General features: G+C 41.3%; 1 protein-coding gene across 3 annotated transcripts in view; it reads right to left on the bottom strand.

The window, feature by feature from the left end:
- RORB (RAR related orphan receptor B) overlaps positions 1-26,799 on the bottom strand; it is a 219,009-nt gene that overhangs the window by 60,179 nt on the left and 132,031 nt on the right. For all 3 annotated transcript variants that reach the window (XM_065549410.1, XM_065549409.1, XM_065549411.1), the window contains 2 exons: positions 9,541-9,626; positions 4,067-4,208 (listed from right to left, as the gene is read on the bottom strand). In XM_065549410.1, coding sequence (XP_065405482.1) covers positions 4,067-4,208; positions 9,541-9,626 — 228 coding nt within the window. The remainder of the gene's footprint in view (positions 1-4,066; positions 4,209-9,540; positions 9,627-26,799) is intronic.

Genomic DNA, 26,799 nt, shown 5'->3' with positions numbered 1-26,799 from the left:
AAGACCTGGCATCTTTCTCTTGTCTTTCTGTGTTCACTACACAACAACCCAGAGGTATATAAAACTTACAACCTTTAGATTTGTATCCCATGTGATTTATCAACTTGCTCCCAAATCTTTAAACTATGCACTAACTGATTAGTGCCTTCTGATGAAAGCAAATCCTAAAGCCCTATTATTGCAACCTTTCAAGGGACTGTTATCTTCACACTCCTATTTTTTTTTAAAAACAACATTACACGTTAGAGTTAAGACCTGCAGGGAAATAACAGACTTGAAGGTAAGCAGCATAAATGAATGGCACATCTGCCATAAAGGCAAGAATTATGGATTTACACAATCATATTTTATATAATCTCCATGCGTAAAATCTGTACATTCTTCACTGATGACAAATGAAGGAAATAGTGTTACTTTTAGAGTAAGTCAGCATTAGAGTGCAAACTGGATTCTCCAGCACTTTAAATCTTTAGAGACTCATGTCTTCCTAAAAGATATGCTCTGATTCAAGCACGAGTTATTAGGCTTGATGCAAGAATTACTGGCTGAAAGTCTATGGCCTGTGTTATACAGGAGGTCAGTCTAGATGATATTAGTGGTCCTTTCTGGCTTTAAAATCTATTAAATATTTTCGGGTAGATCTGGGAAACCTCAGCCCAGAGATGGTAAATAAGCTTTTAGAACAAATTAGGTCACAAATTAGTTGGGAGAATATCTAGAGGGGATCAAGGATGGAGCTCCGAGGGATATCAATACAGAGCACAAGAGAGGGACACCAGGACATTCCTTTTTGGGAATATAATTATAGAATGGCTATTAGCCAAGATGAGCAGGGATGGTGCCCCTAGCTTCTATTTGCCAGAAGCTAGGAATGAGCGACAGGAGACTGATCACTTGATGATTACCTGTTCTGTTCATTCCCTCTGAGGCACCTGGCATTGGCCACTGTTGGAAGACAGGATACTGGGGTAGGTAGACCTTTGGTCTGACCCAGTATGGCTGTCCTTAATGAAGCATCAAATAGTCCTTTCATGTGGTATGAGGACAAGTGTTTTCTAAAGCCGCTGAATTACTTTAGATCCTTCTACATATTGTGCTAAATTCAGAGACAACATAAATGACTGCCAAAGATGGGCCTGATTCTCATTTACACTAGGGCCACTTTATACTTCTATTTATACACACTTTCAGGCCCCTTTACGATAGTCAGATCCTATAAGTCTGTGTGAATGTGAGTGTAACTTGCATGCTGAGGAAGCAGAAAGATGTGCAAAAAGAGAGGAAAACACCAAAGAAAGCAGGGTGCAAGAAGGTATATCAGATAACAGCCCCATCAGTTTCTCAATCTCTTTTAGGGATTGCTTTCCCTGCTATGGCCCTGCCTTTCCATCCCCATAGCACGTAAATTATACCACTTTACACCATCATTTGCATTACCTATGGATCCTGCCCATCATGCACGTCTCGCTCTTATTTTAACCACACCAGATAAGAGCAGGGAGGGCCAATCCACAACGACGTTATGTTGAAAAATGCAACTACATATTTTCTTTAATTTTAGGGCCTCAGTAATAGAAACAAACACCCACTGTTTATGCTCATTATATTTTCATTAATTGGACTCTCCAGCTGCTGTCAATTAGCATCCTGCCTCTGCATGATAGAAATGAGTCTGTTATTAGACTGAGAGTTAAAATTCACATATGATTTCTTTGTAACAACAAAAAAAATCAATAAAGGCAAGACTGTTTATGTGAGTGTTATACTCATAGAGCAGTGGTTCCCAAACTGTGGTTCGTGAACCCCTGGGGGTTCATGAAGTGTTACAGGGGGTTCTTGAGAAAAAATTCCCTAATGGTGGACTTGTATCACTTCGAATAAGCCTCTTATATAGAGCTGTCCATAGGGGCCTCAGGCAGCATGGGGCAAGCAGCCCGGAGCCTCTAGACTTCCAAGAGCTAAGCAGCTCAAAGCAAGCCTATCTATCACACTGAGGGACTTTAAACTTCAAAACTCCTTATATGAAATGGAAAGGGAGATGGATTTTTTTTTGCTGTTTTTAAAATAAATAAGCAGCTAGTATTGTTTTTAAAATTATTATGAAGAACTAGTTTGAGCTTTGTTGTAACGTGCGTTGTTTTCCTGGACTGCTCAAGACCTGAATGCTTGTGTAGGAGGAACTCTTTGTGTTGGCTTCTTAAATACCTTTATGCTGTTTCACATCTGATACTCCTTGATGAAACATAGGAGCCTTGTCTTATAAGAGGCTTATTCGAAGTGATACAAGCTACAAAAGTGAGATCTTGGAAGAGTGTTGCCGTTTTCATAATGTAATAAAAATACTGTAATGATAAATAATAATTAATAATAAATAGTGTGTAATAAGCATGTCATAAAAACACATTTTATATTTCCAAGATCACTTCTTTTTATAATTTATACTCAAGTAAAGGAGAAAATCCTTGGAAATATTCATTTTTAGGAGGGGGTTCGTGAGACTAGACATTTTAGTGAAAGGGTTTCACAGGTTGTTAAAGTTTGGGAACCACTGTCATAGAGGTTAGAGGAAGGCAGCACTGGGAGATGAAACCCTCTGTTCAACTACACCAATGAAAACTCAGGGCCACTGAGAATCTCTGCTTTACAGGTGAGGGACAGAGCACTAGCAGCCAAATACAAATGTCCCTGTGATACCTTAAAGCCCTCAACTGCAGTCAGGAGACACCATTTTTACGAGGAAGCTATATGCTGATTAACTGCTGAAAGAGCACAGCTTTAATCTTCTTTGGGCAGAAATGAGAGGCTAAGAACCCGGTATGCTGCACACTAGATACCAAGCTGAATTCACTTAATGGTGAGACTGTAGTACCCTTAAGCATGTTGGATAGAACTTTACAGTGTGAACTGTCTCATTGTACCTATGGAGTAGAGTACTACTCAAAGTGAGTAAGAGTATTGCAATCTGACCTTAAACTAATTTAAAACCTCTGAACCATATAATGAACATAATTTCTCTGGTGATCTACAAAGCTCAGAGAAATTTAAAATAAATTCAAATGGCACATTTTTAAAAATCCCCAAGACAATTTTTTTGCCACTATACAGATATAGATAGCCAAATTAAGATAAATGCCTACAAAATAGGAGACATTTTTGTTTTCTTTTTGGTGATTTTAAAACTTCAGTATGGATTTGGGAGCAATCCAAAGTAACAGTAGTAGCTAGGTTTGGAATAATGCAGACAGATTTTGCTCAAGCTTTCTTGCACAGCTCTGCCATTGCACCTCAATGTTAACCTGTAACACAACTCTTATTCTAGTCCCAGGCAATTTTTATTCTCAATTTGTCAATCATGCTGACTTGTGTTGCAGTTTGGGAAGTGGATAAGAGGACTAACAGTAAGGACTAAGAAGAGGCCACCAGCACTAAAATATATAGTTTGCTCTGTACAGCCTCACCCTGAAGTGTCAACTGGATACAATAATCTTCTTCATTTTTTTGTTTTAAGCAGTTGTGTAGCTCTCTTGTTCACTGCTAAACAGCAGAAGGTTGCACCAAGTCGCTCCTTTGTAATGTAATGTAATTTTTATTGAAGTGCTTTCAGATCCTTTAGCATAAAAATTGCTCTAAGCGTGCATATTTCCTTTTTAACTGTATATTTTATTTATTATACTGTCTCAGGCCCTCAAACATTTTTAAGCATGGGGAGGCTTAATACATCAATATTTAATATCATTAATATAAAATGTTATTATCTGATCCAGCATATGAAGCCCTCTTTATGAGGGGAGGACCTTTTTGCTTTTAATCAGAATGCCACATTTCTCTTTATAACATTTTGTTTTAATCTAATGTTGCTTTTTATTTTGTTATTTCCCCCACCCCCATGAAAAAATGCACCTAAGTTTAAGGGAATGGCAAAGATCTATGTTTTACTGTGAACGTGTTATGGAGCAGTTAGGTTTTCTTCTTTTTTTCCAGAAATCTGTCGGGGGGTTAAGTAGTCAGCAGCAATGAAGAACAGTTTCAAAGGGTTTACCTATGAAGCAGGAAGCTAACTCCTTACCATCTCTAGACATTCCTAGGGCAAGACACTTCTGCAGTCGGCAGTGTTGGCAACGATTTCTGTTGGTTCTGTCAATTAAACAGTTTCTCTGCCTGGGGCAGGAGTAAGAGGCATTGTTCTGCTGACTCCTCCTAAAGAAACCCTAGAGACAGCGTGAAAGAGAGAGAGAGATAATTACTAGATAGATAGATAGATAGATAGATAGATATAGTGGCATGCCACTGCAATAAACTCTAATTCAGTGAAATTTTGTTTATGATACAACTTTGTAAATGCTTTAGCCATAAATAGTGAAATAAAATCATGTTCTCTCCTGATCTGAAAAACCTGTGCATTACTCTGTAAAATATAATATGAGGGTAACAAACAGGATAGAGTGATAAAATAGTGTACATCCTCAATATACAATAAACACTGAACTTCATCAAATGCTCAGGGAGACTCTCACCAATATTTCTAACAAAGCAACTTATTGCCATTTGCTCCGAATCCTTTTTTTTGTTAAAGAAAAGGTACTGGTAATGTCTAAGACTGACATTTTTTTTTTTCACTCGCTACATGTGGTATCAGAAGTTGTAATATACTGTGTGATTCCCTAGGTTAACCTGGAGAAGCTTGAACTGATTTGGAGGGACCAGATACTCCACAAGAGAGAGGTAATTCAAATTGAGGCATCTACAAGAGCCCTAGGATTTAATAACCTTACTAGCTAAAGTGCAAAGGAAAAAGAAATACTTTTAAACAATACCACCCTCCTCCAGGAAAAAAAATCATGACATTTCATATGTAAAAGAAATACACCTCTACCCCGATATAACACAACCCGATATAACATGAATTCGGATATAACGCGGTAAAGCAGTGCTCCTGGGGGGGCGGGGCTGCGCACTCCGGCGGATTAAAGCAAGTTCGATATAACGCAGTTTCACCTATAATGTGGTAAGATTTTTTGGCTCCCGAGAACAGCATTATATTGGGGTAGAGGTGTATATTATTGTCAGGTAAATACAGAAAGTTAAAAATCCCAGTTTAGCTAGGGAATAGGCTAAAAAGTTTTAAAACTTTTAGTTACCCAGTCTCAGTAGGTTTTTTTGAGTGTTATTCTGGCTAGTTGTTTGGATTTGTGATTGGGGACAAAAGTACTAGAACCTGAGAGCATGTCCTTACTTAGTCATAGCCACTGAGAATGGCACCATCAGGCAGCATTAGGGCAGAAGTGACAAGAAATGCCAGAGATGTCAAGAGGAATGGAGCCAGGAAGGGGAGATGAGAGAAGTAAAGCTACACTTGATGTTCTTCTCTCTTCTACAGAACAACGAAAGGTAAAGAGCACAGGAGGAGCAGGGAGCCCAGAGAGGGGGAAGAGAAACAAAGGAGAGAAGTTCATTGGAGAACCTAGCAGCTTTAGAAACAGGCAACTGCACACTTACACAGTGAGAAAGAGATGGAGGGGGGTCTAGCAACTGCAGGAAGCCATGAAGGCAGATAGAAGGTAAAAAGTGCAGTTAGCATCTGTAGGAGGGAGACAGAGTAAGTAAGGTTTGACACTGGTAGCAGTGGCAGTGAGGTGGTTGAGTGTTGCTAGGATGGTTTGTAGACTAAACCTGAACTGAATCAGCAAGCTAGGGCTGGCTTCATTCAACAGCTAGTCCAGTATTGTTTCAGTACAGGACTATGGATGACAGCAGCAAACCATGACAATAATAATAGCTGTGGAGTCTGGAGAAATAATGGTGAAGAAACAATGTAATTGGATTGTACATGACTGTATTCACTCAGTAAAGACAATATTTGAAGCTTCACTCAAGTCCTAGCGCACTGAACGATGGCCAGAGGTGTCACTAGCACTGGACAACAGGTACTGAGTTTGAGTACAGATACTGACATTCCCGGTCCATGAAGTGAAGTTTAAAAGTCCCATTTCATCTACCCTGCATTGGTTGTGTTAGTGGTTATAACCTATTTAAAATTTAATTTAAGATGTAAGTTTTGTATCTTTGGGAATGCAGTTGTCCTTTAGGGAAAGTACCAATGAAAAATTGTAGAGCACTTATCTGATCCTGACTGATAAAGAATTTACTGAAGCCATGGCTGTGGGATTAATTTAAGGCCATTTTAGCACTAATTATGAGACATTTCTTATGTATTTGCCATACTTTATTAGAAATTTCCTTTTTGACATAAAAAAGGGTTTTCTGCTTTAAATTTAAGCAATTCCAGTGTGAATAGTCAAATTTTGACTTGGTATAATTTATTTTTTCCCTTTCCTCATCAGATCTAAATGTTTTCTTGGAATATATAATATTTTATATCCTTTTTTTGAATGGCTACATTTATTGGGGAGAACAATTGCTCTTTTGGGTAGAAGAACTGCACTGACCTAGTGCATAGAGTAGAAGAGCTAAAAAGTTTCTTGGCTCTCTGACATTGAATCACTTTGTGATGTTGGGCAAGTCACTTAACCTTTCTCTATCTCAGTTTCCCAGTCTGTAAAACAGGTATAGTAATATGTTCCATACCTCAAAGAACTAGGCTGCAGTTTTAACCACTTCCCACAATGGTAGAGAGACAGGTGGAATGAGACACTTTTGAGAGCCCCAGAGACATTGAGGTAGGCACAAGGGGTGAAATCCAGGCCTCAATTAAATCAGTGGGAAAATTCCCAGAAGATACCAAATTCCTGAATATACCCAGGCATGCTGCAGGATATGACAGTGCTATTTGCTACACCCTTTAACAAGGTGCAATGAGGACTGATAGATCAGATATAGAGTGATCGCTTTGTGAAAAGTGTTCACACACAGGTAACAGGGTGTTTTTGTCATTTATCATTTTCCTGTATGAGTTCATTTGAGAGAGTAGTGACTATCTGGTTTCACCCAGATCGTTTTTATTGGGGCATTTAGTGCACTCGATGAGTAAAGATGTGTTGTGGTGGGTGTTGATCACTGATCGCAGTGGAGATATGGCTGCAGGTTTTGCATCTGTTGTTCTGTCTGGTTCTGGTGCCGTTCTGAGTAGCTGTGTCCTGGTCTGTGGGGAGCTTACTTCTGATGATGAGCTTGGGTTGAGGGGTTGTTTAAAGGCCAGAAGTGGGTGTTAACAAAACGATCACTCTATGGACTTGTCTTCACGTACAGCACTGCAGCTGCATTACTGTAGTGCTTAAGGGTATGTCTTCACTACCGTGGCTGTGTAATTGCGGTACCAGGGCTGGGAGAGAGCTCTCCCAGTGTTGTAAAAAACCCACCACCACAAGGGGAGTAGCCCCCAGCGCTGGTGCACTGTCTATACTGCCACTTTATAGCGCTGAAACATGCATCGCTTGGGGGAGGGTGTTTTTTCAAACCCCTGAGCAAGAAAGTTTCAGCACTGTAAAGTGGCAGTGTAGACGAGGCCTTAGTGAAAACGCTACTATGCTGATGGGAGAGCTTCTCCCATCAATGTAGTCAATCCACCTTCCCAAGCGGTGGTAGCTCTCTCATTAACATAGCACTGTCTACAGGAGAGAAGAGGGGTTAGGATTTAGCACACTCCTCAGCGAGGTAGTTATACTGGTTATACTAACTATACTGATATAGGTCTATAGTGTAGATGTGGCCTATATCTGACCTCTCAGTCCTCATTCTCAAAGGAAACATTTTGAGCCCGGATGCTTAAATTCATAACTCTGCTAGACACTAAAAATCATGGATTGAACAGAGACACTGGATTTATGGTTTATTACAACAATCTGTTACTCTATATCCACCTGTTTTTGTCCTATGACTGCAGAGGTGTTAACGGGACACTCTACCTTGAATGGTCCCTTAGAATATGTGCTAACTACTTGTGTTAAACAATCTGTTCCAACTTGCATTTTGCTGTGATGCTGGGAGTGCCTTTTCCAGACCTGAAGAGTTCTGTGTGGCTCAAAAGCTTGTCTCTCTCACCAACAGAAGTCGGTCCAGTAAAAGATATTACCTCACTCACCTTGTCTCTCTAATATCCTGGGATCAGCACAGATACAACTAGACTGCGTACATCTTTCTTCATGACAGTCTCATGAAACAGGATTAGACTAATTGATCTGCTACTTTGAAACTGGCACAAAAACAAAAGGGTTACAACTGTGTTCAGTGGTAGAGGAGCTTCTTATCTCAATATACACATAGAGCTAAGAGGCATTGTCTCCTCTTGAGGCACACACAAGGGCTACCATTAACACTAATCACATCCAGAGGAGACTTTATTCCTTACTGCTTTATGTAGACTGGTTACAGAGACAAGAAGCTCTTTTTCTGTTTAAAAGCATTTTTTTTATTATTATTTTTGTGCCAATTTTAAAGTATCAGATCGATTAGACTAATCCTGTTCTGTGCGATCATCATAAAAAGAAGCCTATTTCCAGTCCAGTATCACAATAAAACTGTGTCACAATGGGGGATGGCTCATTTACAATTGTTAAAGTTTCTGAAAGACAAGTTCTGATTTTGGACAATATATCACTTCTCAATTTACTGGCATTAAATCAAACTTTATTTTTGGGATGTGATAAATCCAATGTTTTGAATTTTTCAGATGCCTTCAATGTTATAAAATGCTAAATACAAACCTGGGGAGCAAGATATTTCACACTACACACATGTAGATGTGTATGTACACCCACAAAATGTACAAGTGCATGTTTCTATATATAAAATGACCTGCAGGTGCTAATCAGAGCCTTTGCATCTTCAAGCGGGTGGTCAGAACTGCAAACACGAAGATTTGCCTTTGCAAAATTTTTGGGTGCTGTGAGTGCCAAAATAGCCCCTTATACATAAGTTAGCCACAGGGACTGCTTTAACATATGGCAGCCTCCCCACAGGTGCTGATGGCAGGTGCTGAAGCAGCCCCAAATCACAGGAGCACTATGGGCATTCTCCCGTCTACCCCAACCTGCTCCTTTCCATCCCTGGGGTATGCCAAGCCTACAAGGAGGGACAATGCTGTGCTATTTACACTCTTCCTGAGCTGGGGGAATTTCTCGCTGGGCAACTGAAATTTCTTTATGTCCCCTTCAGAGCATAGAGGCTCTCTATGAGTGGGGCCAAAGTCAGCCCCATATCTCTTAAAACTGTGCATTATGACACTTAAATTAACTTTGACATTTCACACATATCGTAAATGAAACAAGAGAACAAAACTAGTCCTCAGGTTCATTCGGGGTGGAGCAATTCTAACATACTGTAACCAGCATCTGTATCACCATTTATGCTGCATCACATATTACTAATTCAAAGCCTCAAACAAGGAGCTATTTCCAAATATTATTTGACTGTTGAATAAGGAAGACAACAAGTAAAATTAGACACGGAACACCTGTGTATCAGCAGCAGGCATTACAGCCTTTGGCACACCTTGTTTGAAAGGGTGTCAGAGTGTGTTGTTAAGTACACAGAAGCCTGAGGCAAATGCAGATGCCAATGACAGTGCTGTATAAAGTCTCATACCTTGCAGCCTTCACATGTGATGACTCCATAGTGTATTCCAGAGGACTTATCTCCACAAATTTTGCATGGTATCACTTCAATTTGTGCTGAAAAAGAGAAAAGGGTTATTTTTGGTTTATAATGCCATTCGTTTCTTTTCTGCCCTAACTACTGATCATAGATGTTAAAGCTGGTCAGACCCCTACCTCTCTGCAAGTGTAAAATTGTTCTTTATGATATTTTATGATTTTTAGTGCTCTGTTCACTCCAGTTCTAATTGATTCACATGATGGGGCTTCCACCATTTCCCTGAAGAGACTGTTTCACAATCTAATAGATCTCATGATAAGAAAGTTTTCCCTGACATTTGCCGTAAGTTTTTTTTTTTTTTTTAATTTCATCCCCTAGCTCTACCTATTGGATCACTCTAAACAATTACCTTCTTTGGTGTTTACAGCCTTCAAATACTGCTAGCCAGTAATCTTGTCCTCCATCATATCCTCACTCTTCATTTTGCTGAGGCAGAATTGCCATATATGATTTGATGCTCTTTCTATTAAGCTCCCCCGGGCTCTTCCCTCTCACCCCCATCACGGCTCATTGTACTTGTACACTTGATATGATGCAGTTCATGTGATGTTCTTTCATGTCCTCTGATTTGTGGTTTGCTGACATACATCAAAAGATACTAGCAACATCTGTAAATATCTGCAAAGTTCTGCCTCCAAGGAATTGCTTAAACCAGTGATTTATTTGCAGATATATCTCACCTCCTGCAGTCAAAGCCATTTATTTACTGGCTCTAAATTAGAAATGAGCAAGAGCTATAGATCCAGATCCTAACATCTTCAGTATCTGGTCTTTGCTTTGGCTAACTATAGAATTAGCGGCTCGCTGCAAGATTCAGAATGGCACGTAGATTCAGATTTACCCAGAATTGGAAGGTGTTTGCTTTTGGTTCAGACCCTTCTACAACCTAAATATTCAATCACTTCTTAATCTGAAAATATATTTTCCTCTCTCTCCATATCATTTTCTTTTTTCCATCTTATCATTTCCTATATTTGAGACAGAGTATTTGCCTCATTCTCCAACTTTGAATCCTTTGCATGACTTCTCCTGTCTATACTGCGTGGTCACATCTGCTTACTAATATGTAGGGACAGACTGTGCTTGGCTCTGGGCAGGTGCACTGGGGAAAGGGAGCAAGAGCCAGGCATAATTGTAGCCCTTGCACTTTGTGGGCCAGATCCTCAGCTGATACAAATTGGTATAGCTCTAATGAAGTCAGTGGAGCTCTGGATGTGACCTCCTGAGCAAAATACTGCTTCCTTCTAACTCCCTGATGGGGCATATGCCTCCCCAAAGTGAGTGGGGAAGGCACATACCCACCTCCCACCACAAAGATGCATCTGTCAGTCCTGTCACCGAAGGCTGGCTGGATGCAGAGGGGGAGCATGCTGTATCCTAAGGAGTAGTGCAGTATGCACTCCCCAGAGCTCTAGGAGGGATTGTGGGTCAGTGCCTTCAAGGAACAATCTGGTTTTTAGTAAGTAACAAGTGTGCACATACAGTGAGCGATGATGGGGGTGAAGGGGAAACGGAAGAGCCCAGAGGGAACCTAAGATGCATTCCCTTAAAAGTCATGCTTTCCCTTGGAGGTACCACAAACGCTGGAGCGTACACTTAGCTGTAGAGGATGAAAAAATTATTTTCAAACTACTGCACACACACTCGTACACAGGTGTTCATACTATGGACGGTGTTGGAAAAACAGTAAAGTGCTCTGGCTTTATAATCTAGTACCAAATTGTATCTGTCATCATTGTTCCCAGGTAAGAGAACAGAGACTCATTACAATTATCTTTATAACTCCCTTTATAGTTTGACTAAAATCAGATGAGTACCTGTAAGGGGTTGTCCCTACAACCCCTTGGAATGTGCTGTGTCTCTCTCACTACTAAATCATTGTTTATGGTAGTTAAGAATTCATTTTTTAAATAACTCAGTTTAATTTCCAGGCACAATGGAGTGCACAATTGCCTCCCATGCTCAAATGGCCTGCAAAGAAAGCCAGTCATAATCATGGCCCCTTCTTTCAGGGGGGGTGAAGTGAATATTCCTTTGGTGCATCCGCAGAGGTGAACAGTGTCCAAAGAGGGCAGGAAGGAGATCGGAAGGAACATACATGGATGGTGAAACTTCTACACCCACTGTGCACTCTAAGACCTTGGCTACACTGGCGCTGTACAGCGCTGCAACTTGCTGCGTTTAGGGGTGTGAAAAAACATCCCCCCTGAGCGCAGCGAGTGCAACGCTGTAAAGCACCAGTGTAATCAGTGCCTGCAGCGCTGCATGCTCGCTCGCAGTGCTGCAAGCTACTCCCCTCGGAGAAGTGGAGTACATACAGCACTGCAAGAGCTCTCTCACAGTGCTGGCGGCGCGACTACACTCGCGCTTCACAGTGTAGCCAAGGGGAAGGACTCCCTCCAAGGGGAGGCACAGTGTGCTCTCTTGGGACACAGTAGCTCTCTAGCTTCCCTAATGCAAGACTGGGTGATAAAAGCATGATCTAGACATACACCGTTGCATACACTTGTGAACTCATCCACAAATGACAAATTTTCAAATGGGTTTTCACTCACACAAATCTCCTACACTCATTTATATTTCTGTGCAAATGCTCATCTAGCACACAAGACAGCTTCTGCAAGAAGAAATAATTACCCCCTTCCCCAAACTAAACAATAAAGTAAAGTAGTTCTGCTATGCTATTTCATTACTGTATTGTTTCAAAAATGTGGCGGATTTATGGTTAACCTATCACATATTTTAATTATTAGTTTGAGTTGAATATAATTTTTTGTTAATATATTTTAGGCAGAGATGGGCTAGAACCAACTCCTTTAATGCAAGGGCCTATGAACTCTGGAAAGTTCAGATATACTGTACATTTTGTTCCTCAGGCCACCCTTGACTTTAGCTTCGCCTTAGTTTATGCCTTCACTGCATAAAAGATGGTAGTGGGGTTTTACAGCAGGGTAATTAATAGGCATTAGCTATTATGCTGTAAAATCCTTGTGGAGACAAAGCACTGCAGTTTTAGTGTGAGATAGCTAGGTGAGGTCAACAGTATACCCCACCCGTGGCTGACCTTGCCCAGTTCATCTCACAGTAAAACTGCAGTTCTTTACCTCCACAAGACTATGCACTGGGACAGCTAAAACACCCTAATTATTCCATGGTAAAAACACACCCTTTTTGGCAGCAAAGACAAAGCCTGAGAATGATTCCTAGGTGCTGCCAGTTGAGAGACTGAGTTTCAAGTAATTATAGATCTCTACGGTGAGAACCATGCAGAGGGAGAAAGCTTAATCTTTGGAAGGATGGACTGTTTTGGGTTGTCAGACCTCAAAGGGATAGATGTAGGTCTCAGGCAGAAGCTAAAGTCTGGAATATGGGGAAATCCTCAAAACTCAATAAGTCAAGATGTAGGAGGCAACAAGTGAAAATAGTGGAATAATAATAAAAGAAATAGATTTTAAAAAATAGTTTAAACACATTTACTATTTATTACTTTATTCCTGTGATAGGAACAAGGGCATAAGGCTTGATTATGCAAACACTTACTGCATTGAGTGTCATACTTGTTACTGTGAAGAGTCAATAATACTACACCCAGTAAGGGACTACTCATCGTCATAAGTATTGTGCTCAGTTATAAGTGTTTGTGGATTGGGTCCCTAAATGCTGAAGCTATGGATTTCAATTATTATGGAACAAATACAGTAGGCTCAGCCGCAAATCAGAATCAATCTAATCATTTTATAAGTTAGTAGTAATAAATATTAGCGAGACAAGATGGGTGAGGTAATAACTTTTATTGGACCAACTTCTGTTGGTGAGACAGACAAGCTTTTAAGATTACAGAGTTCTTCTTTAGATCTGAGAAAGGTACTCAAGTGTCACAGCTAAATGTAAGGTGGAAGAAATTGTTTAGCACATATTTCAAGAGACCATTCAAGGTGAAATAGCCTGTTAACATCTCTCCAGCCATTGGGGGTGGGGGTGAGGGAGCTGGAGGGCTTAGTGTATTATAGTAACAGTGAATACAAAGTCTCCAGCAGATTGGTGTTGCTGTTTCTAAGGCCTTGTCTACACTGGCAAGGTTCTGCACAGTGAAGCAGCTTTCTGCGCTGTAACTCCCCAGGTATACACACTGCCAAGCCACTTAGTGTGCAGAAACTGCGCAGTTGCAGCGCTGTAAAAAAAACACCCCAATGAGAGGCGTAGAGCTTTCTGCGCTGGGGCTACAGCGCTGTGGTGCCAGTGTTGACACCCTACTTGATTACAGCGCTGCAATTGGCCTCCAGGAGGTGTCCCACAATGCCTGCTCTTGCCTCTCTGGTCATCGGTTTGAACTCTACTGCCCTGCCCTCAGGTGACCAACCATCATTCCCACCCCATAAATTCCTTTGGAATTTTGAAAATCCCCTGCCTGTTTGCTCAGTGATGCATGCAGTGGTGTCAGCGCATCTTTCCAGGTGGCCATGCCTGCCCCATGCACCAGGCAATCCCCAGTTGGAGCAACAGCAAGCTGCTGGACTTCATCAGCATTTGGAGAGAGGAGGCTTTCCAGTCCCAGCTGCGCTCCAGCCGTAGGAATTATGATACATACGGACTGATTTCACAATGACAGAAAGGGGCCATGACTGGGACACATTGAAGTGTGGGGTAAAAGTGAAGGAGCTGCAGAACGCCTACCACAAGGCGCGGGAGGCAAACCGCCACTCCGGTGCTGCGCCCACGAGCTGCCGGTTCTATGAAGAGTTGGATGCAATACTCGGTGGCAACCCCACCTCCACTGCGAAGGCCACTGTGGATACTTCGATGGCTTATGTTAGTCAAGAGTGGACTGAGCCAGGAGGAGGAAATCTTGGACGAGGATGTGGAGGGGGACTCAGAGGCAGAGGACAACTCGGAGGTCAGAGATGCATGCAGCCAGGAGCTCTTTTCTACCCCGGAGGAAGCTAGCCAGTCACAGCTGTCAGACTTTGGTGAAGCACAAACAGAAGAGAAGGCCCCTGGTAAGTGGATTTGATTTTGGGAATTGCTGAAGTGAGTTGTTGGGGCCAGGAGGGTTGCAGAAAGCAGGCTTGTGTCTGTATGATGTGCGTACCACCACATGCCTAGTCTGAGTGGTGGAACAGGCTGTTGATTGACTCCCTCACTTCACGGGACTCTCCCTCAGAGATCTCCAGGAAACTCATGGAGATACTGGGCAATCCCCTGCTGCAGGTTCTTTGGCAGAGCTGCTTTGTTTCTTGCCCCATTAATGGTAACTTTCGTACACCACTGTGTCATCATGGGGTGGGGACACCATTGCACAACACAGGCGAGCTGCATAAGGGCCAGGGCACAAGTTGCAGAAGGTCTTGGAGAAGACCTTCCCTTGATTCCCTGCTCACCCTCAGCAGTGAGATATCTTCCATAATGATCACAGCCTGTGGAAAATGTGGGGACAGAAATGATTATCAGGCCCCTCCTACAGTGCTGGCTCTCCCGAAGGGCCACGTGCCCAGTGTACAGTAGGGTCCATGAAGAGTAATTTACCCTGCCCCTGCGGCTACTCACCATTTTGGGGGTCTTGTGGCTCATGTGTGCTTGCCTGGGGTCAGCCAGTTAGTGACAGGTATGTGAATAGTGGCTGTGTTTTAAATCACTGAATCAGTGTTCTCCGTGTTGCAAACAATACTGCTCTGTAAAATGTTGCATTTTGAATTCACAGAGATGATCTATATGCATCCGAAGAAGTGGGCTGTAGTCCACGAAAGCTTATGCTCTAATAAATTTGTTAGTCTCTAAGGTGCCACAAGTCCTCCTGTTCTTCTTTTTGCGGATACAGACTAACACGGCTGCTACTCTGAAACCTTTCAGAGATGATCTTGGGAGCCCAGCCTCCCTCTTTGTTATAGGCCGCTGAACGGCTGGGCAGAATTAGAAAGCGGCCATGAAGAACTAAGGAGGACTTTCTGCGTGAGGTTATGATGCACTCCACCGCCAAGAAACAGGAAATGTAGGTGTGGAGGGAGAGCGAGAAGAGGGACCGAAAGGAGAACATGGTGCACCAGAATGAAGCCACGGAGCAGCTCTCACACATTATGGAGCGCCACGCGGACATGCTCCAGGCGATATGAGCACTGCCAACCAAGCAGCTCCGCGCCTGACCACCCCTGCAGCCGCTGTTGCATAACTCTTTCCTATACGCCCCTCAGACACCGTCAACACACTCTTATCAATCTCCTGGCTCCAGTCTGTACCCACGGCATTCCACTCCTCCCCCATCACAGTCCAGCACTGTGGACTCCCACTACCCACTGCACTCAACACGTGTCCCTCTGCAGTTTAGCCCTGTTGAAGTACAGTACTCACTGCACTGTACTCCAAAGGAGAAGGCTGGATATGATCCCTGGACATACACAAATCTTTAACAGTCCTGGGACCTCACCTCCTCTTGGGACCTTCCCTTCCCCCAACCCCCTCAGTGCTGATGTGTTTTTTTGTTTGTCTCTCTCCTCTGGTTGTTGTTTTTAATAAAATAATTGTGTTGGTTTGATAGCAATCTTTATGCTATTAATTGAAAGCAAACAGAGCCCTGCAAAGCAACAGCAATTATCTTAAACCTCCATATTTCATCATCTGCACCAATCACAATCACCTCCTAGCATTACAACACTGCACTCTCGAGCATATCAACAAATATTAGTGGCTTTCAGCTTCAAATTACTGCCTCAAGGCATCCCTGATCCTTATGGCCCCACGGTGTGACCCTCTAATAGCCTGGTCTCTGGCTGTTCAAATTCAGCTTCCAGGCACTGAGCCTCAGCGGTCCAGCCCTGAGTGAAGCTTTCACCCTTCCCTTCACAAATATTATGGAGTGTACAGCATGTGGTTATAAGCATAGGAATATTGTCATTGGCCAGGTCCAGCTTCCCACATAGGCAGTGCCAGCGGGCCTTTAAATGGCCAAAAGCAGACTCAACAGTCATTCTGCACTTGCTCAGTCGTTGTTGAACCACTCCTTGCTGCTATCAAGGTGCCCCGTGTATGGCTTCATAAGCCACGGCATTAAGGTGTAGGTGGATCTCCCAGGATCACAATGGGCATTTTGACTTCCCCTACAGTGATCTTCTGGTCCAGGAAGAAAGTCCCTACTTGTAGGTTCCTAAACAGGCCAGTGTTCCGAAAGATGCGTGTACCATGCACCTTTCTGGATCAGCCTGCATTAATGTCCGTGAAATGCCCACAGTGATCCACATGCGCTCTGAGAACCATAGAGAAATACCCCTTCTGATTAATGTACTCGGTGGCTTGGTGGTCTGTTGCCAGAATTGGAATATGCATGCCATCTATTGCCCGTCCGCAGTTAGGGAAGCCCATTTGTGCAAAGCCATCCACAATGTCACACACGTTGCCCAGAGTCACGGTCTTTTGGAGCAGGATGCAATTAATGGCCCTGCACACTTCCATCAACATGAGTCCAACCGTCAACTTTCCCTCTCCGAACTGGTTAGCAACTGATTGGTAGCAGTCTGGAGTAGCCAGCTTCCACAGTGCAATCGCCACACACTTCTCTAATGGCAGGGCAGCTCTCATTCTCGTGTCTTTGTGCTGCAGGGCTGAGGTGCGCTCATCACACAGTCCAAAGGATGTGGCTTTCCTCACCCGAAATTCTGCAGCCACTGTTTGTCATCCCACTATGTGATCCCACTGCTTAGTGCTTGTTTCCCAAGCCCAAAAGCGGCGTTCCACTGTGGTCAGCACCTCCATGAATGCCACAAGCAATCTTGTGTCATAGCTACAATGCATGGCCAGGGCTGGCTCCAGCATTTCTGCCACCCCAAGCAAAAAAAAAAAAAAAAAAAAAAAAAGCCACAATCGCAATCGTGACCGGTGGTGGCAATTGGGGGAAAAGAAAAAAAAGCCACGATTGGTGGCGGCAGTTCGGCGGCAGGTCCTTCACTCCTGGAGGGAGTGAGGGACCTGCCACCCCCGAATTGCCGCAGGTGCCGCCCCTTTCCCTTGGCTGCCCCAAGCACCTGCTTGTTAAGCTGGTGCCTGGAGCTGGCCCTGTGTATGGCGAAATCAAAGTCCCGCTCCTCTTGCCTTTTAATTTAAGCAATAACTCCACTGCCACTCGTGACGTGTTAATCAGAGCGAGCTGTATACTTGTCAACAGTTGGGGTTCCATTCCTCCAGACCGAAGAGGCAGAGCGTGCAGTACACAAACCATTGAAAGATGGCGCCAAATACACAGAGATGGAAGCACAGGGATTGCTGCAATGCATCATGGGGCATTGGGACAGGACCCAGGATGCCCCGCAACCCCCTCTGCCTTCCTACAACTCTTAGCAGCAGAAGAGGAAGAGATGCTCCGTGGGATAGCTGCCCAGAGTGCACCACTCCGAATACCACTGCAAGTGCCGCAAGTGTGAACACAGTATTGCGCAGGCAGCTGACAGAGTGAACACACAACAGTGGTTTCTCTTCAGCGCCTGCTGAGCGGCACTGTAACTGCTGGTGCTATAACTCTGCCAGTGTAGACATACCCTAAGATAGCTCATGGAAAATGCAACATCTCTAGGGCAGAGAGAAGAGATTTAAGGAAGTTTGGAAAAGCAGACTTTGCTGCTGTCTCCTAGGCATTTCTCTTTTATTCGTAAGACAGCAGGACAATTTAAGGATTCATAACAGAAAACCTGAGTCGTTAATTGTACAGGCCAGAAGAAAAAGAAGCCACTGTATTCCCAGAAACATCTTGAATTACTGTAATTAACACCCAGTGTACCAGGTTTCCTTTGCAGATTTAATGATTGTCAGCAGCTCCTACACCTTCTTCACATTGCATCTTTGTTCAATGCTCTAGATTTGTATATTTTCCCCTCTCCCTCCTCCTCCTTTCAAACAGAGTTGATGAAATAGTACATGTTAGCTCTCTTTCTGTAGAACTATTACAAAAGAAGCTGTTTCGTTTTCAATCCTTTATAAGCATAACAAATGTATCCTTTTATCAAGGGGGTATTTTCAGTTTCTTTCAGAATGTTGAAGTCATTACATTATGTATCTTGAAAATAAACTAACAGTAAAGTTGCCACTCATGGCAACTTTCAGCAATACAGGAAATTATGTCCTTCTCCCATTCAGACACAGTAAACATATTATATATTAGTATAATAGAGAACGACTTGTCTTCACTTTTCAGGCACTTCATGGCCTATCCCCTTCCTACCTCTTATATCTAATTACCTACTGAGAATATTGAGTTCTGTCTCCTATTTGCCAATTATGCTGGTCTCAGTTGTCCATTTGCCAAATTTTCAAGCAAGCATCTTCACACATTCTCCCATGCCTGGGGAGAAAGTGTGAAGATGCTTGCTTGAAAAACTGCATAGGAGGAGCTCCTCATAGATCTGAAATGCCACCGGATCATCTTCCTTCAAATCCCTCCTTGAAACTCACCTCTGCTATGAAGCCTAAAAAAATCAACAATGGTTAGGCACTTGCTGTGCTGTGATTGGTGCTTATCACACTAATCATGATCATCTCATTGATACCTTGTGCTCACCCTATTTGTTTGTTGTATTCACATCTTGTTTTATTCTTGGATTGTAAGGTCTTTGGGACATGAACTGTTCTTTTGTTATGTGTTTGTATAGTACCTAGCACAACTGGGGCTATGGACATTGGGAGCTGACAATACAAATAAATAATAAATTAATAATTAATAAAAAACAAAACAAAAATGGGTTTCCTTTATGGAACCTAATACCACTAGAATAACAGGAGGGAATAGTGAAAGGAGATGGAGTGCAGAAGATGACATTTTAAAGTCTAACAGCAAAGGAAGTACCTATAGAATAAATTAACATCACTCAAGGAAAACCCCTGAAAAGGGAAGGATTTGTGTACCAACACTGTAAATGTGTTCTTTAAACTATCTTTAAGCCAGACATTAGTTACCCAGGCTCTCAGATGCTCTCCAGAGTGGAAAACAAGCAAACAAAAAATCCCATTGCCTGAGTGGATGCACTAAATGTGATGTAGCTGTAGGTGAACTCAGTCACCTCTGAGCTCAATATGTCAGAGATCCAAGTCTTCAATCACATGTTCCAAGGAGACAGCATTTCATACAGCTAACAAACAGCTTCCTCACTCAACCAAAGGAATATAAGCAACTGTATTCAATCAGCATAGACCAGCATTTTTTCTAGCTGGAGCTAATTCCATTCCTACTAGAAATGTCATTCAGTGGCTATAGTCAAACCAGACATCCTAAAAAATGAGGAGGTAAGAGTCATATGTTTTGAATATATGGAATTAGTGGTAAATCTATAATGCAGTGTAAAAAGAGTTTACAAAGTTCATGTTGAAATGTAAGTAAAAGTCAGCAGGTGTCCTTTGTGTAGTGTGCTTGATAATCACTAAAGTCCATTCCTTCCTGGTCTTAGTAACAAAAAGAAATAGCAGGCTATGGAGTTCTGGATAATGTAAGACTGGCCAAGCATGTCCACATACAGTCTGGCAGGAAAAAGCAGGACTAAATGAGACTCTGTCTCATGCAATCACTGCTTCACATCAGAGGAACTTCATTTTCATGCAAAAGAGGCTGGACTATAATCTTCCAAACTGGTCACTTTGGACTAGTTGGGGAAGGAGCGTATGTGTCATGAGGATATTTAAAACTTTTAAGATGTTGTTCCAGATCAAAAGAGTGTTGTACACAAGAGATGGCATACAGCTGGAAGGGAAAGATAGCTGTTAGTGGATTTGTTGATACCACAGAGATCATACTTGGAAAAATCAGTGGAGCTAGCGATTTAAAGAGTCAGTGAGCAATTTGATGGAATCCACTTTAATTCTTCCAGGAACTCTCGTCACCCTTCAAACAGGGCCGGCGCAACCCATTAGGCGACCTAGCCGGTCGCCTAGGGCACTGCGATTTGGGGGGCGGCGACTGCGGTGGTATTTCAGCAGCAGGACCTTCCACCGCCTCTGGGGGGGGGTGGCATTTTGGGGCGGCGGAAAAGCTGGCAGCACTCCTGCCTTCAAATGTATTTCTTTGAATAGTGACGGTGGAAATGTCACATTGCACTTCCACGTTTATTGTCTTGGTGATTTCAGCTGAAATAGTCAGCTTTCAAGTAAAGAGATGTTTTTATCTAACTGCCAGTCCTGCAATATCAGCTTGAGCTCTGTGAGCTGAACAAGATTATCTTCTTCTTATGCAATATCACCAATAAAAGTTTTCATGACAAATTAGGCCTATAGATCACTGCATCTCCACTGCCATCAAATTATGCAGTCAGTGACAACACAGCAAGCTTTCAGTCGGTTTGCTCTGGAATCTAGTAATCACTTCTGTTGATGGTGCACAAGAGGGACTAGATAGACTACAATTATGTTAGTCACTAAAGTAAGCAGATACGACTCTGACTATACACAAAGAACCGAGCTGTTTTATAAAAGGTGCCATTTTTACATAGTCAGTCACAATGTAGATTCACAGTTTAGAAATTTGGCCTGCGCCCAGTCCTCTGGATCCTTGACTCTGCACTACCTTACTTTACTTCATTATAACAGTATAATAGTATCATGTCCTCAGGTGGCATTTTTCAGCTTATAAATACAAACATCAGTGCAAATTTTCATGACACATCATTTCTGCCTTTTTAACAGTGAACATCAAACACAATTGCCATCAGTCAGTCCTTCTTGTAGTTCAATTCTATGCTTCCTATTTTGTAGCTGTTTTCAACTCAAGTGGGACAAGGTGCCAAATGTAATTAGGGGCCATTGTGACTCAGAAAAAAAAAATTATTTATTGGGTGAGGTACTAACTTTGGGCAAGTCATTTCAAAACTCTGTGCCTCAGTTATCCATCGGTAACATGGGCATAATGATGCTTACTCACCTTTGTGAAGTGCTTTGAAATCTATAGATGAAAAGTGATATGAACCCAAATTATTAGTGATTATTACTCATGGGTCAAAGGTAATCTCCAGACTGTCCATGTTATCCTAGCTTACTGCACCTTGTTTGCCATATACTAATTTTAGAATACTAAATAGATACATTTCCAAGAAACGTTGATTTATTTGTCTTTACGTCCAATAACGAAGGTGAAATTATAGGAGAAAATGAGCTGAGGAGAGCAATTTCTTCCCATTACATCATGAAGAATAGAGCTAGGCAAAATGTCCACACATAAATGCCCTCCCCCTCGAGTTTCTAATACATTAGTGTGATGGACATGCAGCTGCTATGAATACTGTATGTGACCTACTTAGTGAAACAGTTACTGAACTACTATATTGGGTTCTTGGGCTTGCTTATGTGAATGTATTGGTTTGGTTTCCTAGGGGGCTACTGGAAAAACAAGGAGGAAGGCAGCAAACAGCTGTAGATAATCAGCCTTCCAACAAACACTTGGGCATTTACAAGACAATGGCTGAGCTATAAGTGGTAAAGATGCTATTTCCAGGCTCCAACCCAAAGTTACTCAGTTCTTTTGCAAAGGCTGGGAGCGTAGCGATCAAAGGGAGCCACAATGGTTTAAAAGACTCTTGGGAGAATTGTCAATATGCTGTTTGTGAGGGGAACAGGCTGATCCTGACACAAGTCCTGGTGGAGTGTGTGAAGCAGCCGGGGTATCCGCAGCCTTCCAGGGAATGGGAAACGCGAGGAAAACAGGCATTCATATAGACTGCTTATTGTTGTAAGATCTTTTTTTTCTGAAATGCTTTGGTTCTAAATAAACCATACTTTGCTTTCAGAAGGCTGTCTGGACACCCAAGGAACAGACTTGTAGATACTAAATGTAAGTCGAACGTGCTGAGGTAATCACAGTTAGTATCAAGCAACTGCAGCGCAAGGCCTGGTCTGAGAACGGGAGAATCGTGTGATCCCATCCTGATGGAGGTGATAGCTTGAGGCCTGAGATGGAAGAAGGGGTGCATTCAGAAGGGTCAGGGGTGCAGTTAGCCCAGTAACTTTGTTTATAAGCACAACACTTCTTAAGCTTCCCTAAGAAGGTGCTTGCTGTTCCACAGCCTGGTATTTCTATTGAAATCTATTAACCCATTTTTACTTTTTACATAATATGGCTGCAAATTATACATACAGTGCTTAATGGAGGTGTTAAAGTAAAGCAAGTCACCACATAAGATAAGAAGCAGGGCCCCCAACCAGCAATCTGGGCTACTTTAGTGTGTTCAAATCATAGTAATTTAACAAAACCCTAAAAGCCATATCCTGTGCCCCATACACAAGCCTTAAAAATAGCAGGGACACATGTCCAGCATTACTACTAGGAGAAGATTTAACTGCATAATAAAGGCAGAATTATTAGTGCACAGTTCCCACATCCCATAAAGACTCAAGCAACCGTACTGCTGACGCTGCACGCTTTTCCTAAAGCGATTACTATTGTAATCCAAAATATTATACTACCCAGGCTATCTTATATTTGAGCTCATCAGATCCAACATTCTGCAAATAATCTCCAACAGCTTTAGCTAGTGTTTACATAAGCTGGTCAGGATGGCTGTTTGAGCAATGACGACCATGTCTTTTCTATGCACAAAATGAACTACACCAAAAATATGTACTTACAAGAGCAATAACAGCATATATGGAAAATATATTACAAATGAAAAGCTCTTCTCTAGGAGAAGCATGCTCTGTATTCACTGTTTTACACAGTCAAGCTCTTTGTAGAATATTCCCCCCCCCCACTGTTTCAATATATAATAACCTCTTTGCAGCTTAAAACCAAAATCCGTTTCCCTCCCCACATATTCTACTCCATCGCACACACATACAGTGATTTGTTTTGAAAGCTGTTCATGAGTATTGGTCTGTTAGTATTGATTTCTTTTTTTAATAGAACATAAAGTCATGCAAGCATTTGGGAGCTCTTTTGGGGTGTGGAGGGAAGAAACTGAAAGAATGACAAAGACTTTGCAATTCAACTGGGCAAAAGAGTAGGGTAAATGTTTGGCCTGCCAAACATATGCCTTTAATTTTAATTATTTCTTTTTGTTTTCCCAGTATTGACATGCAAACTTGAAAACATTTTGCCTATGACAGCTGCTTGTCATTCACATATAACACTCCAAGTGTAAATGTAAATTGATCACTCAATATTATAGGTGTGCAAAGATTTGATTTTTGATGGGTTTAAAAATGGTGAGAGCTTTTTTGCATTACTCTGTCTTAAAGAACATGATCCTGCAACAGCATATGTGCAGAGTATTGCATGTACTAGTAAGAATATAAAATAAATAGAAATTATCAGGATAGAGAGCACAAGGAAACCTGATCCTGCATTAATGAGAGTCATGCTGCTACACAACCACCACGTTACTCCTGCTTAATAGCAGAAGAAAGACTAAAACATGGAACAGATACTGAAGGGCTTCTTTTAAAGGCTGAAGATCACACCTGAGCTCATGTCTCCTTAGACACATTTATTCTCTACCCACATCCCACTCATTTTAACCACTGCTTGTATGAGATCAGACAGCAAGTGTGTAACTGTTGTGAATTATTTCCACTGAGGATGGAAGACTATGTCTAATGCTTACTCTTACTTGAGCTCATGCAGTCTCTGTGAGCAGCCTTCCACTCCCAACTGCGCACCACAGGATAGAGGCCAAAGTGTGCTTATACACTTCTTGTCCTCAAAGGAAAATGGCTTCCTGCTCAAGCTGTCTGAGTTTCATATTCTTTATGTAACACTGAAAACAGAATTCTGTGCCCTGCCTAATCATCAGGGGAGAAGAGGACCACAGTACAATGTAAGCCCTTGACAGAAAACTAGTGGACAATAAGCAACTTTAATATTCATGACTCATGCCACTAAATAATGCTTGTGGCCCACATGCTTCAAGTACAATCCTGTTTAACTCCTCCTCTAAACTGTTTAGTCTCTGAACAACAACATTACAATCACTCAGACTAATAAGAAGGATAAATATTGCAGCAATCTCTGGGTTATAGAGATGTCAGAAACAGTAATGTGTTTGTAAGGTTCTTTATTATTTCATGCTCTACTGAGAACAGTTTAGAATCTAAGGGGTTCATTCTAGAGGTACACACAAATCAAAACCCCACAGTCAAACACACCCACACTATGGAGAAATTTATATCTGGATCTGAACTTTATGGTTTGGGCCTAACTCTAGTATATTATCTTCCTGATATCAGCATACAACTTTCATATTGAGCATAAATATCAAAGAGAGACTAAACTCCAACCCCCATTTATAGGAATGTATTCACCATACATGGAAAAGAATTAAAAATTAAACATTGAATAAGCAATAAATTGTTAGAAATAAATAAAATTATTTAAAATTATGATACTGACTTAGAAAAGTTACTTGCTAATAACGTTTGAATGGAAAAGATATCGTATTCTGCCATAAGCAAGTCACATTTGCTGCTCATGTTGCTTGGCAATTATGTTTCATATCATTCACCTCATGTGAACATTTATTCGTACATGGTAGAAACTTAACAAAGCCTCAGTTCGGTCTCCTTTTTGCACCCACAATTTTGGAAGTGAAAGAAGAAGAGAGTCTGGGATTAAAACATTTGACACCTAGTACTGACTAGACAGAAATCTTTGTTGTTATCAGGGGTGCTGGAACTAGGGGTGCTGGGGATGCAGTAGAATCCCTGACTTGAAGTGGTTTTCATCATATATGAGATTTACAATTTTGTTCAATGGCTTTCAGTCTCCCTACTATAAAAATTGTTCCAGTGCCACTAGTTGTTATCATTAAAGTTGCTGTAAAAAAACATACATATAAAAATGTTAGAATTAATTTGGAACAAACATTACCAGGTGTGGAAATCATTAGTTAAAGTGAAGACATTAATACCTTTGCAGATCATAAATTCCCTTTAAAAAGCAGATGTGAAAATTCTTTTTATACATTGTAACAACCTTAACTCTGACCTGTAATACACAGTTACCAAAAGTAGCACTTCACTTTTCAAGTTTTATAAAATTAAGTTAAAATGACTTAAAGGTACACAGCACTGAAGTATATACAATAACTATAAACTGACTTTCATCAAGCTATCTAAATTATACATTTTGTGGTTTATTTCTCTTTCTGCACATATTGCAGAATATTGGATTATTTACACAATATATTAAAAACAATAAAAACAAACAAACATTTTTTTTTGGATCTCATACTGATATACAACCGAGACATGTCTTTATTTAGTAAGTATTATAATATGTAGAAAATATAATATATAAAATACCATAACACTTGCCTTATTCATTACATTACTGATTACTTATGCCATATGCTATTTATTAGAAAGTATTTGCACTACCATATATAATTAAAAAATGAGGAAGGGGTCAGGGTTAAGATTACTGAAATATCTAATGTGAATTCGCTCATCTATATTTTAAAGAAGATATATGGACTGTAAGAGCATTAAAATCATTATCTACGTTACCTTAACTGATCATTGCCATAGTTTTTATTGTTTAGGTTTTATTAAGGTATGTATGTTTTCTCAAAGTTATATTACATACTGTAGCAAACATACTGTAAAGTAATTAAGTAATTTTGGGGGGAATTTACTTTTATTTATTAAAAAATACAAGGAACATTAAGAATACAAATGAGGCCAGCATTAGCCTATGAAGAACAGGGAGCACTGGATTTTCTGGACATCTAATTTGCTGTACATAACAGTCCTCAACGATTTATAGAGTACTTCAGGGACCACTAAGTAGAGAATGTGGATCAGGAACCACAGGCTTGGGAATGGTCTTGGTGAGAGAAGTCAAAGCATGGACGCAGGGAAGAGTAGTCCCCATTTACCATATAGCCTTCCCCTCCCTCCCCAAATAAGATCAACTTTTTCTGCTAATCCAGACATGCTCCCATTTCCTGGTACACATCCCTTTGCTCTTCTGGTATCTTAGTGAAGCTAGATGCCTTTTGCCCTTATTGAAAAATGATATAACCATGCAACTAAGGATATTTTGCTAATTACATCATTTTCTGACTTATGTAAGATGTCTCAGGGCAAAATTTGGCCCAGTTGATTGTTACTACTATCTACTTTGATTAACTACAGTATTTTTTGAACCACAGGGTATGATGCAATTTTAAAAACATTTTAGTAAGCTAAATATACTGTATATTTGCAATCCTGAAATGCCATTAATTAATGCAGCTTTTC

Source organism: Chrysemys picta, chromosome 6 (genome assembly GCF_011386835.1).
Source record: "Chrysemys picta bellii isolate R12L10 chromosome 6, ASM1138683v2, whole genome shotgun sequence".
Classification (NCBI taxonomy): Eukaryota; Metazoa; Chordata; order Testudines; family Emydidae; genus Chrysemys; species Chrysemys picta.
The sequence above is the reverse complement of the archived record's forward strand: the minus strand, read 5'-3'. Positions and strand labels throughout refer to the sequence as shown.